Genomic DNA, 15,214 nt, shown 5'->3' with positions numbered 1-15,214 from the left:
AAAGGCTTTGTAAATACATAAACACATAGTAATAATTAAATAGGTTCAACCTTGAACTGTTTGAAATGTGATTTATTTGAGTATGGAGAAGAACAAAAGCTGTGATCATGGATTATGATCCTGTGGCTAAGTTGTAGCTTCACCACAGTGACAAATTGAGGGACTTTTTCCTTTACCCGAAGGGGAGTCCAGACCAGATACAGGGCTCCCAGCAGAGCCGTATGAGGGCTGGGGGGGACAAACCAGCTCCATCAAGCTCTTGCCAGTGCAGCCCTGTGTGCAGCTGCCTCCCTCACTGCCAGGGTCTGCAGCTGAGTTGTGGTCCCTGTGTTGTCCACCACGACCACCCGCCTCAACTGCTTTTCAGGAAAGCTGTTTCCTAACCAGACCAGGACAACCAGAATTAAGTAGCATCCAAAAGTATCAACTTGTCAAGGCAGGTCAGAATACGAATCTAGAAATGGCTTATACACCAGGATGGAACTGCCACACTTGAGTACAAGGGTGGTGGTAACAGCCTGCCACCCTGAGACAACGGTGCTCTCACAAGGCTCAATCCTCTCCTGACAGCGAAAAGAAAGAGCAGCAGCACCTGCCAAATGTCACTGAACGTGTGCCTTACAGTAAACCTTGCAATTTTTCAGATCAAGCAGGACTCGGCAAAGATGACAGTTTTCAAAAGGATGTAGGAGATGCTTCACTAGCATGTCACCGCCGGACAACCCCCTCGGTGGCCAGGGGCACTGCCCAAATGAAGGGAAGCAAAATAAGTCACCTGCTCGCTCTGCTGACAAACAAATGAACCGGCAAGCACATACTATGACACCCCCCCCCCCCCCCCCCCCCCCCCTTCCTGAAAAAGTGCAAATTGTTTGTTCATCTGCCTGGTCATTACCTGCTTTTGGGTAGACATTCAGCTGTACTGTGTCTAAGGAAACGACCAGAAGACTGAGAAATAACCTTTTCTGTAGCCATATTGTGCTTAGTGGTGCCAAGCAGTTTCTGAATGGCTGCTTAAGCTCACTACTGTTGCAGCAGGATAATTTTCTAGACCTAATATTGTAGATCTTCACATTACTAGAAGGCTAAAACATTTACAAGGCTTGTCTAAGTCTCTTGATTTACATCCCTGTTTATCTCCTTTCATTATACTTTTCTTGGAAAATTGTATTCTCCTAGTATTTTTTTAAAATAAAGAATACACTTTCCAATCTGTAAGCCATTACTCTAGAAGTCTTGCAACCGATTGCCAAAGTTCTTTACTGAATGTGAAGACCTTATGATCTTCATTAGCATACCATAGATAATTCTCTTATGCAGAGTTTAAATTAGAATTTTGATTTTCTTCTTTCACGTATCTTTTTTAACTGTTTGTAGAATTCTGCCTGTACTGAATCAAGCAACTAAATCATCTTAAAAATTCCTCTATTGAATTGCAGGTGTGAAGACAATTCCAATGCTTCCGTTGATTCCAGCAGGAGAAAATGCAGGTAGGAAGTGCTTCTGAAAATCCTGAAATGCCTCTAAAGTCAGAGTTTTGTGCTCTCAAATTGGGTTTAAACCTTTTAAGAGTTAGTCTGGAAGTGTTACTCGGGAGGTAATAACTACTAAGATTGGGCAAAACCCCATGAATGGGTGTGTAAATACATGCCACAGAAATGGACATGAAAAACCTGAGTTTTGGAGAGCACGGAGACAGAATACGAGCAGAATATGAAAAAAGTAGAGTCAGGTTTTTTTCATAGGTAATCAACAACAAATTCTTGATTCTAGAAGAAATTAGAGTGAATTTGGTGATGTTTATTCAAAAGCTGGGGTGTAAATGACAATTTTATTGAATTGCATTGGGCATGTTTGTTTATTTGGAGGAGGGGGATTTTGCTCCCCGTTCCTTCTCATATGGGGGCAGGGACAGATTCAGCTGCACTGAAGTGAATAGATGTCTTTTAGTGAGCTCTTGATCCATTCCTTATTCTCCACAAAAGGGTTGGTTTTTCTGACCTAAAAATGGCAATTAAGGAAGAAAATTTTAAATACCATTGATCTATTGCATTTATTGGATATTTAGCAATCAATTAAATACGTGAACAAGGACTGTAGTAATGGACTTTGGTAGTTACCATAACATCAGAAAGTATTTTTCTTTCTTTTTAAAGAGAAAGGCTGATTTTTAACAAGAGAATGTTTACTAGTTTCTTTCAAACAAAGAGACTATTTAAAAGGTGGTCATATTTTAGGGATCTGGCTTTTATTGTTGCTCTATCCCAGCATAATATACTACATCTATTAAAAAAAGACATTAAATGATTTTGTGTTTATATTTATTGTCAGCAATACATAAGTTATGTAAAAATAACCCAGATGAAAATGTAAGACTTGTTACATTTTCACATCATCTGTATTAACTGAATAAAGCTTAGTGACAGTATACACAAATTTGCAGTAGTTGTACGTAAACATTTTGTGCATTAAAAAAGAAATATACGTAATTTAAAAAATAAAAATGCATTACACCATTTACAAATTAACATTAACCAAAAAAAAGGTAAACATTCCTCAGACAGCTGCCTCCTTGTTCTACAAAATAAATATTCAAGTAAATTAAGTTAGGCAAAATAAACTCAACTTTGGGTGAGCACAATTTACATAAAGGTAAAAAGACAGATTTCCATTTCATTCAAGGTATATTTTACAGTGATTTATACATAGTTTTTAAATTGGTCTCTTCAGATTGTAATATTGGAAAACAAACTTTATTACATTTTGGCAGGAGGAAGGGAGTTTCAAAATTGATGCTTTATACCAAATATAAACGGGCTTGTGCAGTTGTATCAAAGCTTCAAAAGGAACTGCTCCAGGACTCAAAGCAGACACAGTAATCTAGAAACTACAGATTTAAAAAGGAAAATACAAACCACCACATCAACAGGAAAATGTCTACCTTGCTATTTTCTGAATGGTTTATTTGATCACTGGAAACATTACTTTCACAAACTAACAATCTACAGTAGTGGCTGCTTTAGGCACTGGATTTGTAAAAGCGCTCTAATTTTTAAAGCAAATTGCTTTTCATTCTATACTGATAATTCACCTATTATTTATTTCTGGTTTAATGCTAAAGGGCTTAATCAACTTTGCAACTTTTAGCTTTACATAAAATTTCAGCCCCCCTTATAGCCTAGTATTTTTTTCTTGATAATGAGGGAAGCCATTCTGGCTTCAAATTTCTGTGCACTTTGTTCATAAAAAAAATAATAATAAAATGCACTCTAGATTTTATATGCAGCACTAGTATGATGCAGATGTGCATCAGCAAAATTCACTGACCAGATATAAAATGTAACACATACTAAAATACTTTCATGGATTGCAAAGGCCAAACATACTTTAAAAACCCTCCTATCTCTTTCTTCATTTGTCCATTTTACATAGTGAGAAAAAGGAGATGGCATACCTTTAACTTCAAGTTACTAAATTCTTAGATCTAGGACATAAAAATCTTCAAGGCAAGAACTAGGCAACAGCTCCTGCTAAGACCAGCCGGTATAATAAACAAAGATGACTCACTGCCAATGAAAGAAACCCTGTTCCCTCAATTCCGTATTGGTCCAATATTATTTGACAACACAGAATCAGACTTCTAAAAGTACAGAAATCATGATTAAGGTTTTTGTCTCCACATGACAGTTATCATTATTTAAAACTTATAACTTTTCCACATTATTTTTTGTATGTCTGACAAAATAGGAATCAGCTAGGTTTTTCTTGTTTCTACTCAAGAATGCTGAAGTAATTAAAATCATTCAGATTTGTTTTTTCCTATGGATCTTTACAAAGTGATGTAAGACTGAAGCTCCCAGTCCTGCAACAGGTATTGGAATGAACCACTGCATGGCAGGGGGGCATGGCTTTTTAGCAGCTGCGGCCAGATCAAGGTACAAAATAAGAAATTAAGCCCATACAAAAGATTGTTACTATTGTTCCTCTCTGATCATTATTCCCATTTGGGGAATACTTACGCAGCGGAAGGAAGGTCATTTTCTTGACACAGTAACACCACACTGGTAATAGAAGTTAGCTAAGTTAAAGCGGGACCATAATCTCTCTTGAACGTTCACAAAATGCACATTGGTTCCAGGAATTATTCTACATGGAACAAAGGTAGGTATTTTTAAGAACTGGTGTTACCATTTGATGTCCATGAGAGTCTTGTCATTGAGTTCAGTGGATCTGGGCCAAAGTTTGCAAAATTCAGTGTGCAAAAACTGGTGCTTCTTGAGTAAAGAGCGTGATGAGTAGGCAGAAATGGTTTAGATTATAAAAAAGACCTGAGAACCTAATACTGAACTTTATATAACAATTATTTTTGAGAGGTTGCCTGATAAACTTTTGTATTGCTTAGTAGTGGCATAGTCACTTTTATGTTTAGGCTACACATAGAAGCCATTTGATGAGAATAACCCTTCTCAGGTCATGAATCACATCTGTAATAGGCATGTAGATACAGCGGCAGGTCAATGAGCTTCATGTCAGAAGCGTAACACTGAAAAGCCATAAGCATGGAAGAGGTTAATAGTGAGTTGTTACACTGCCAGAGTTTTTGAAAAAGTCATGATTATTAAAGTGGCAGAACTATTAATCTTACTGTTTACTTGCCAGTACACTCAAGAGTTTAACAGAATAATTAAGAGTCTATCCAATTATCCTAATTAGAAAAGACAAAAGGGCTGTGAGTATTGCACTGTCAGCAACAGTGAAAACGCTCTCGCTAGCAGAAGGGAAAAAAAGTAAACCCATTTTATTTTAGTCGAACAAGCAATCAGAATACCTTTTTAGACAGTATGTCACTCAGGATTACAGAGCAACCACTTTTCTTTTTCTTTTTTTCTAACAAAGTTAAATATAAAAAATCTAGTCATAAACAGCCTTCAAAGTACAATTAGAAACCAGCAGGACAATCTATACCAGTATAGGTAAATGGGGCAAGAAACTACACACTTGTATTACTGCCATGATATAGACTACAAATGGCCGCTGTGACAAGGAACGGTGTATACAGTACACATCGTTAGCCGATTCCATCCAGTCGCAGTCCAAACCGAACGCTACTCTCTTCAGGATTCAAGACCTGTCTATTTGACACTCCTTGCACAAGATACATTAACATCCTTTCTGAAAAGAGGCAGTTTCTATGGCAATACTAGTTAAGTGCATATCATGCTGCACTAATATAGTGCAAAAATTTGCCTTACATGTAGCAAAAAAGATGCAGGCAACAGTTTGAGTTAGAGAAAGTAGAAACGTATTGTAACATTTACAATGGGTATTCTTTTTCCAGACAGTAACCACTAGAAAATACTGAATCTGAGAATGCCTCCTTTCTGGATGTACATATGAGGCCTTTATAATCTGGAGTGATAACAGGACAGAATTTTGCAAGTGAGTCATTGCCCTCTGAAATGCAGGTTAACACAAGTTATCATCAACCAGCAAATTGTTGAACTTGCTCAGTGGGTTAATCGCAGTTAAAAGTGAATATTGTACTAAGCACTAAAACGCTCTTTAACAAGTATATAGGTTGATAAGAGTAATACATATGGTTCAACTATGTATATATGTTATGCCTGAATATAAAGAGTCATAGACAGCTTGGTACAAACTCTTCATGCGTACTGATTATACTTGGTTAATGATGCAGGGGCTTCCAACTGTTAATACCATGTCAGCTACAGTATTCCGGAGACAGAAGTGGTGCTTATAGTTTGTAAGACTGAGGAAAGACCACAAATCTCCAACTGCAGCATCTATTAATGTGATTCTGCCAGATTGATGGTCTAAAGTAAAGCAATAATACCTTGAATATCCGTAGGCATTATGAAATCCATCCTTCTTTATCTATGGTGCAGTTAAAAAAAGAAAAATTCAAAACACTTAATCCACTCCATAGAAAATCCCTGTGGCTTTGGATACCTTCTGATGTCAGTCCATTAATTTAGACTCCATTTGTCACTATGAGAAGTTACATTTTACATATCTGCATCTCCATCATAAGCCAAGGTTAAAGGTTTCAGTCGGTTGTTCTGCCTTCTCTGGGGCTTCTTTGGCTTTTTGCTGAAACAATAAAATAATTTGTAAATAGAACAAGAAACTAATAACATACAAAGATGGATTTCAGTCTTAAATGAAAGATGAGCTTGTTGTTTTAAAAAAATGCATTTCGTTGTTCATTTATACTAAAACCTTCACTTGGATCAGTGATTATCTCTTTATCAACACAAAGCAACATCTAATTCAAAGCTCCGTTGTTCAGAAACAGGCTGTTACGGCGCTTGTGTGAGTTGATGAAATCCTTGGCAGGTACTCATGCAAGTTCAGTCAGTTTTCAGAAGAACCCAGAGCCTGCAGTGCGATTTTTGGTTCTCTTAAATTATATTACTTAAATCTTAACCTCTCTTGACACATCAAGGTTTTCCACAGGAAAGGTCCATCTTTTGATTAGTTTTATCTCATTATAGTTGCTGGAATGACTACAGTTTATTCTAGATCTTATAATCAAGCCAGTCATAAATAGCAGAGATGTGGTTGTTAGCCATAACCATTCCTTGTGTAGCCTTGAATTAGATTTTAAACCAGCAGTATCTGCAATCCATTTGATACAGTTTTAAAAATCTACCAAGCCAAAGGAAAATGCATGCTTATACGTGCTGTAGTACTTGTCTTTTAGAGTATGTGTATATATATATATATATATGTAAAAATATATATAAATAAAATATATAAGCATTTCTTTAACTCAGGCCCCTGCATCCTCAATCTTGTCCAAAACCTTAGCTATGTCACTTAGGCAGCCCATATCCAAATTTTTATTACCAAACTAGTTGTTGCAGTGGCCGCAGATTCCAGTCTGAAGAATCTGCAGTGGAGTTGTAGGCTAATGGATTTTCTTTTCCTCAAAAAATAAAAGATTTTTTTCCTAACTTACACAGAAGTGAGATTTTGGGGAAGGTTTTCTAAAAAACCAAACAAATCCAGAAGACCCCCAAATGCCTGCTAATGCAGTACAGCCAGGAGCCTGATGTGTATGACCACACTTCCCTCACCTTCCACCTGCACAGTCATTTGGATCGGAAATTTCAAACAGGACCTAGAAGACTTCAGGGGGAGCATTCTCAAAGGTGACCTGTTCTGGCAAAAAATCTTTGCTTTCACATGCACTAAAATTTTTCAACAAAATATTTTGTGTATGAAAAGCACATGAGAAAGTTTTCAGACATTCTTTTTTGTTGTGTATCTCTATATTCTGCCAAATATCAAATCTCACGTAACTGATTACTAATTTTCCTCCTTGCTGTTTCCCTGTGTTTTGTGATACAGACGCAATGAAATTATCATGGACACAGTACATTATTAAAAGAGATAAACTGAACAAAAATGAACTAGACAGTAAGCTACCCCGTAACTGTAAGAAGTTCTTTTAACCACAGGAGAGCACCTGTATAACCATCATCTAGACTACAACCGGAGTCCGCTAACATCAGCTTGGAGAAAAGGACATGGAAAATCAAACGCTGCAGTTCACAGAACTGCCTGCAGTTTCTACAGCGGCAAATGTAAATGCTTGCATTACAGTCTGCGTAGGACTGCTTGTTCGTAAATAATTAAGGAACTCACCAGGCTAGATAGATCATAGAAACAATAAAGATGAGTAAAACAAATGCACCAGCAGCTACACCATAAACCCAGGTCTTCAGCCTCCCATCTAAAAGGAATGAATGTTAGTCAGTAGTGTTTGAGTTAGTCTTGTTGAATTATTAGTTCTGATACAGTATAGAAATACTTTTACAACCCAAAATAAATGTCTTCACTAGCAATTACACTTTAATAAGAATAAATAATGTTAAACAACTGAGCAATAACTTCTCTGTGCACACACGTCCTGTTTTTCAGCCAACATCTGGATAATCCCAATGGAGCCGAGATGTGGGGCAGAGGCAGCGAGACAGCCAGAGAGTGAGCTGCTAGCAGTGGGAAGTCCTTCAGCATGATCACAGGGCAGTTTATTGGCCCAGGACTCATTTATGTCGTTAGCATCAGTTTCCATTCTAGCTCCATTAAATCAATCTACTTGTTATTTTCATTCTTGTTGCTATTTGATTTTAAATTAAATACCCTTAGCATGTTTTACCTCATCTGTATCTTAACTGCACATGCACAACTTCCACTACTCCATAAAGTAATATTTTTTCAATTTCTTCCCCTACCAAATGCAAGTTTTGCTGTAAAACAACTTCTCCTCACAGAACATTCAAAAACACCAAAAAAGAAAACTCATAAGTAGAAATATCTGTTGTTAATAAGGACTTACTTACGTGCAGTTTGTATTTTGGACATGATGCCCCTGCAGGCTGAAGTATACATCCCATTGCCTTGTTTGCCCTGATCCTAGATGCACTCCCTTCTCCCAGGAAAAACAGTGTGACTTTATCTGTGTGATCTTGCTCTGAACCCCAAATGAGCATCTCACAACTCAAGGTCAGTGCATGCTGTTTGACTCACTACTTTTATCTGACTCATTTTTCAAATTTCTAAATTACTTTTTTTAAAACGTTATTTTACAGGACATTAGCTAGCCTTGTTGCACCTCCCTGACAATGAAAATTCCACAAAAAATCTGAATTATTTCATTACAAGTGCCAAAATTTTTATTGCATGAATGTATGTTTCAATGTAAGAAAACACAGCTAAATTTTTTCTGACCAAATACTTACACCTTCCTGACACCTCTGTTAATGCAGTTGATGTTTCCACAATGGAATAATAACAAAAATTAGTCAGACCAACTGCTCAGATTCACAGTAGTGCTCTCTATTGCTGTACAGTCAAATTCAGGCTTTCTGTTCTTTAGCAAGGCATAGTCTTGCAGTCACATGGACAACTTGTTCAAGATTAATCAAAACAGAAACATTTTAGCTTCATTACATTAATCAAGCTAATGAAACATTATAACTGATAATATCTGATATAACTGAAATAACTGATCCATTAAAGATGAATTGAATAGATTTGACCTGACATCTAATGATACGATAATACGAATGAGAGGAATTCAGACTTTGGTACTGTTTAATAGGTTAGTTTCTTCTCTCCTTGGCTTACTTCCATTGGTAAGTGTAAGGGGTTTCAGGTTGTTTTGGCTTTGCTTATTTTAAAATAGTATTATCTCCTTGAAAAAACAGACTGGCATTACCTTGTGTACGGATTTATTTATTTTTGCCAAAGCAGGAATCTCTGTTAATGAGGTCACTCCTGTTATGTAACTAAAGGCATCTAACGAATTTCTGAATCCCCCCTGGAGAGATTATTTCTAAGTCTACAAAGGAACTGTCATCTCAGACTCCTCAGTTTGGGGTAATACAACAGCACAGACACATGACGAGGATAGTTTTAATACCTTCCTTTCTGGAACTACAATATAATTTGTTGAGGACAGTGAAAGAGCTATTTTAAAACTAGACTTAGAAACTGCGAGGAAAGGAATAATCATGCTAGAGTAAATCAAAACCTTTCCAATAGATACCCAACCTGGGAATTAAAACAATCAAGCATAAATTGAATCTGAAGTGCAAAATACTCCTTTCCTCCACATTTGCTCATACCTTCACTGGATAAAGTATCTGTTGAATACTGTTGTTTTTATCTGAGCTGAGCTATGTTTCCTTCCTAACTTGAATTACTGGAAAATCGGTGAGTTTGCATGAAATCTGAACTTGCTCCAAAAACCATGTCTGAGCTCACATGAGCACCCACGTTCCTAAAGAGTTGAAGGCGACTGTCTGACATTTGGCTATTGTCAGCACTCTGGCTGCTACAACCCACACTTTGACATTTTCAGGTGGAGTTAGCTAGAATGAGTAAAAGATAACATATTTGGTAAGATGCTGTTTTCTAAAGGAGGACCAGAAAAGCTTAATTTTCTTTTTTTTATTGTGGATTAAAGTAATAACTATGTAAAGACCATTTTATTGCAGGTATAAAATAGAGTATCACAGTACAAATAACAGTAAAAACTAGTAAGACTAAAGGGTTCTAACATAAGTATTTCTTACCCAAACATGATTTAATCTGCTTATTGGAAGTATTGCTGTAGTTCTCAATTTGCAGCATTTTATGGATTATGCATGTAAAGATACTGTTTTCATTTTTCAGATTAAAAAACATTCATAGAAGCTTTAGAAATAAATGAACACCCTAAGGCACAAATGTGTTATTTAGCTCTATGTTATTTAAAAGACACTTAAGAAGATAATGAATTGTTCTCGTCATATAATTATCATTTTGGACAAGCATTGTATCTTTTTATGTGAAAGTTTTATTTCTGTCAGTGCTTAATAGTACCAGAAAATATTTACTGAAATCTGATCACATGATGGACTTCATAAAATACTTTTCATGGGTAGCTGTCTTATGTTTCTTGCCACTCTTGCACATAAGTCCTTTCTAAGCTCTAAAGAGCATAAAAGCAAATATTGGCTATAGAGACTTAGAGCATGTCTATGCTAAAGATCAATAATGTGGTTAGCTCTTTTCTAACATGAATTAGTTTAAATATGGATATGGCAGAAAAGCATTAGTGTATCTATACTGCTTATTTTCCTACAATTTGCGCTACGGCTGCAAATTTTAAGTAGCCCTTACCCTTTGCGGTCTAAAGTGCTAACTTTTCACTCCTGTGTCAACAGCATTTTTGGTTGAGACAGCATAATCTAATATCCTAGCTTACACCTTTGCAGCCCACTCCCTTCTAAAGTCACATTTCAAATAGCTGCTGTGAATTTTAACAGGTACAAGGGATTAAAAGGAAGTCTGCAATACAAGATTTGATTAAGTATATTGATGGAGTAGCTGGGAAGGCTAGGGGTTTGCTTATGTCTCTTCCTTTGTTTTCAGCCAGGGCAGATGCCTGTCTTCTTGAATGAACACTTCAGTGTTTTTCTTTTCTTCCCTGGCATCACAGAAATGTAAATGCCAGACCCTGCAGCAGTACTTGGCATTAAGAACTGCTCATTGCATGACTTCACCTGGCCCAAAAGGCTGTAGAAACCAGGTCCTTCCTCTTCCTGACTGGTTACTGGAGGGCTGGGTAGGGTTCACAGCTCGACTGGTTTTCACATCTCCCTTTTTGTCCTCCATGGTGGGGATCACCACCACCGGAATGAGAGTGCACTGTTCGAGTGTGCCATCAGAGGACATAACTTCGGTGTATCCGTCTTCACAACTGCACGTTCTAGTCTGTAGGGAACAAGTGTTTTACACGGTGTAGCAGAAACACATAGTTTTCTGTGACCTATCAAGCAAAACACGGGTGACTAGAGGAGGAGACTTTTTTGTTGGGTGCTAGCCTGAAGAGTACCTCCTCGGGTATTTTTATGCAGGTTTGTACCAAATCAACAGAGATTATTAGCATTCATTTGAAAGGTAGAACATGTTCTGAGGTTGATTTAAAAAAAATAATAATTAGCAAAATCTCTGAAAATTCTTTTTGTTGGCATAATCTTTGTAACGCAGAGAGATGTATGGGAAGCTCTCGCGGGGGTGTTCTATGCTCCAATGCAGTAGCACATACCTCACTACAGTAAGCGTGGGGTTGGCTGCACGGTGGGTTACATGACCTGTCAGCATCTGGTTGGCGCATCACTAAACAGCCCCCTGTAGGACAGAAAACCATACTTTGACACGGTAATACCTCACCCCTGATGAAATTACTGATGTCACTACTTGCTACAGTATGTAATGGATTACAATTCTATTGCTAATTTGAATTTAAGAGCCCTCTTATTCCAAGGTGAAGGATAATCGGTATCAGGTATTTTCTTACAGGGAGAGTAAGGATAGAGCACATGTATTTGCATTCATGTGCATTTTAGAGAACTAATATTTGGCAAGTGAACCTTTTGTTTTTCCCTTTGTTCCTTTGGAGGATTGTTCAATAAACAGTATAAATGTTTTGTTGTGCTTGAGGGAATAGATTTTGATTCTCTAGGGTCCCCCTTCTGACTTACATGTTAAAGCTGTGGCCACAAAGAAAATAAAAGCATGGATTAATATGTTTGCCTGTTAAACCGAAAACAAACTAATCATCCAGTTTATGAATGGATACTTCTTTTCTGCTGCTCCTTTTTACACATGCTATAACTTTGCTTCTTATGAAGCCACACTTCATGCTACTCTAAGACAGATTTTTCAGAAGGACAGAAATAGTATCAGGAGAGCATGGACTGAATGCTACAATACTGATGAGATAGAGGATTTCAGTCTTTTTCCTCTTTTTATACAGTCCTAGTTCTCATTTCTATAGCTTTCTGTACAGTGCAGTTATTGTTATGGACCAATACACACAATCAGGCTTTCACTATCATTTCAGCCAGAATGACTAAAATACATTTAGAATCAGTATGAATTTACCTGGATTTCCTTCTAGCTTACATAAGAGGGTTATGCATTGCATAATTTAAAATTTATACTGCTACAGGACAACTTATCTTGCATCTCCCAAATTATTGACATTTTTATACTGGTGTGATATGATGATGAAAACCTGATAGCTGAGGTTGGTCACAACCATAGCAGATGTAGTTAGATGTGGTTACGTAGATCCAAGTGTTAACAGGATGGCCAATGAAGAACAAAGAAAACACTGCTGGTTGCCGTAAGTTTTCCCCACCCCCAGAAAGGAAAATTGTATATCCTAGCATATAAATCACATGCCTGTGGGAATCTATGTAATAAAATATCAGTCATCCAAGGAGGCTGCAGAAGGAAAGAGTTGCCTCATCGCCCATGGGAAACAACACCTTCAAGTAAAAAAGAACTATTCAGCACAATAATATTATGAAAGTAAATAAGAAAAGGCCTTAAGACTCATAATAAAGACCTGATAATGTCTGAATTAAAGTACACTATGTTAGAGCCAAATGTGCAGCAATAAGGCAGCAAAGAAATACTGTAATCAGAGAGATGGGTTGAGTCTAGATCAAAACAGGTAATCTCAATTTAAATCAATTATGTATGTGTATCTATCAGTTTGATCTCTTAGTTTATACAAACCACTTTCAAAAAAACATTCAAACGTAAATTACAATCTGGTTCATGACTGTATATGACTGTATAGCAGAGAAGTTCTCTCAGAACATTATACTTAAGAGCTTTGTTTGGAAACTATCAGGAACATATGAAAAATACAGTTTTGTATTGTGCAGAAACTGGTGATTACATTGTCTGGAATTTTCCACTAGTCCTCATTTCAAATCAAAAATTTACCACAGCTTTAGAACAAACTTTTGAAAAAAGATACAATATAGGCCTGAGGTTAGTCTGCCTAGGAGGTCTCATCATGAAAAAATTGCCAACAACACATATTCATACATTTATCTCTCCTGGCATTTATCACATGGCTGTATTCAGGCGCATAAGAACAAACTTATTTTTATGTGACTGTAATTTACAACTATATTCTGATTTTAACATCTCAGAGCCATAATCACTAAGATCCTATTTATTCTGAAATCCTGTAGGACCTTCAATATATAATATCATATATTAATGTCATTAAGAATTCTTAGTTAGAGTTATACTTACCATATGGCATCTTAGCTAGGCAGGAAGCAATCAAGGTGCATAAATAATGCCCTGTTGCATTTGTTGTGAAAGATGATGCATTTTAATATTCTTACAGCACAAGGTGACACAAAAGAGACTTTGGGCGATTAAGTATTATTTTAAAACCTTGTAAAAATAATACAGATATTTTATTTCTACTGTTACAAGAGACAGTAGTGGTAGATTCCATCATCAAGAAGTATCGCACTGGTAGTCCATGAATTACAGCTCCCCTCCTGTGACTGATCTGACAGTGGCTGGCATCGAGGATGTGCTTACCATCTCTGGGAGTCTTTTACTATCACCTAGGCTGATATTAAAATTATTTAAAAAATATTTTTTTTAAAAAAATGCATAACTCTTAGCTTAAATGAATCCCTAATACTGATAAATAAATTCATATAAATAGATATATATAAAGATTTTCTTGAATTCGGAGACCTGTCATTCTTAATTCATAGTGTTTTGTGCTTTGGTTTGCAGAAAAAGTAATTACATCCCATAGCTGTTCAATGAAACACCCTGCTTTAAGTTTATGTAATTGAAGTAAAGAAATGAACTTATATTAGCACATTTATTAAAATTTGATAATTTGTAATTTTCAGGAGATATATGCTATATGCATGATATTATCAAGCTTTGCATCATTCTGTGCTTCTGAATAGGCACTGAAATGAACTTTAATACATAAAAGTTCTATTTGTTGTAGGGCTTGAAATCTGAAGCCCTAAATATAAGTGTAAAGATGTCTATGGTAAAAGAAAAAAAGAATGTAAAACATTCCAGGTTCAGTACAGAAGATAATATTTATATTTCCTTTTAGCATTGCATGCTGTATAATTCTGGAAATTATATCTTTAGTATGCAAAAACATGATTCAAGATGACAGCACGTTGATTCATATATCAGGAACAAGTAATTTTAGCAGATTCTTTTAAAAAAAATATATTTCCATTTGTTGGGAAAAGACATTATCCACTCGTTTTCCAGAGTTTTATGCGTATATAAAAAGAGTAGTTACCTGTGACGTTTAAACCATCTGACCTTTGGCACCACACGGTTCGAGAAGACCCCTTCCATGGGCTAGCCATCCACTTGTATTCATAGCACTGGCCATCTACACAGAGAACATTCACTTTTCAACAAATTTGATGACGAGATTTTAGGCTACCACCAGCAGCACCCACACTCATCAATAGACCACACTCATTATGTTTAATGGCTCTTATGGCTAAGAAGGCCTCTTACCCCTTCACTGAGCAACTTAGAAGGGTGCACTACACACATGGAGGCCCCAGGGTCTCCTGTGTTTACTGGATATGTACGGAATAGACCATATGTGTCCCATACACTAACTATAATGGTGGTACACACTGCCCGTGCAGTAAGCCTAATGTAGTTAATAGGCAAAACAGGTGTTTCCAATAATCTCATAATGGTCGTGGCCCATCTGTTGCACAAAATCTTTTAGGAGTCTGGTTCCTTTCCCGGTGACACTGAGCTTCAGTCAGTGCTCCAGTGCTTGGTGAAGTGGCCTGGCTGCTTCTGGCTTCACATT

The 15,214-nt window shown here is 36.8% G+C and overlaps 1 protein-coding gene and 1 long non-coding RNA gene across 8 annotated transcripts in view; one reads left to right on the top strand and one right to left on the bottom strand.

The window, feature by feature from the left end:
* LOC130147679 (uncharacterized) overlaps positions 1–15,214 on the top strand; it is a 37,892-nt gene that overhangs the window by 19,639 nt on the left and 3,039 nt on the right. For 3 of the 7 annotated variants that reach the window (XR_008821295.1, XR_008821292.1, XR_008821293.1), the window contains 3 exons: positions 582–1,490; positions 5,339–5,439; positions 6,987–9,439. This is a non-coding gene — a long non-coding RNA (uncharacterized LOC130147679). Of the gene's footprint in view, positions 1–581; positions 1,491–5,338; positions 5,440–6,986; positions 9,440–15,214 lie in introns of those variants that run through there. The other 4 variants (XR_008821291.1, XR_008821294.1, XR_008821290.1 and 1 more) reach the window with 4 other exon arrangements.
* The window catches only part of THSD7A (thrombospondin type 1 domain containing 7A), a 206,866-nt gene continuing 193,956 nt past the window's right edge, over positions 2,305–15,214 (bottom strand). Inside the window, exons 25-29 of the mRNA XM_056335125.1 lie at positions 14,678–14,773; positions 11,624–11,706; positions 11,079–11,289; positions 7,672–7,759; positions 2,305–6,111 (exon numbers count right to left, since the gene is read on the bottom strand). Coding sequence (XP_056191100.1) covers positions 6,027–6,111; positions 7,672–7,759; positions 11,079–11,289; positions 11,624–11,706; positions 14,678–14,773 — 563 coding nt within the window. The 3' untranslated portion in view covers positions 2,305–6,026. The remainder of the gene's footprint in view (positions 6,112–7,671; positions 7,760–11,078; positions 11,290–11,623; positions 11,707–14,677; positions 14,774–15,214) is intronic.

This window comes from Falco biarmicus, chromosome 4 (genome assembly GCF_023638135.1).
Source record: "Falco biarmicus isolate bFalBia1 chromosome 4, bFalBia1.pri, whole genome shotgun sequence".
NCBI lineage: Eukaryota > Metazoa > Chordata > Aves > Falconiformes > Falconidae > Falco > Falco biarmicus.
Note: the sequence above shows the minus strand (reverse complement) of the source record. Positions and strands in the feature narration are given on the sequence as shown.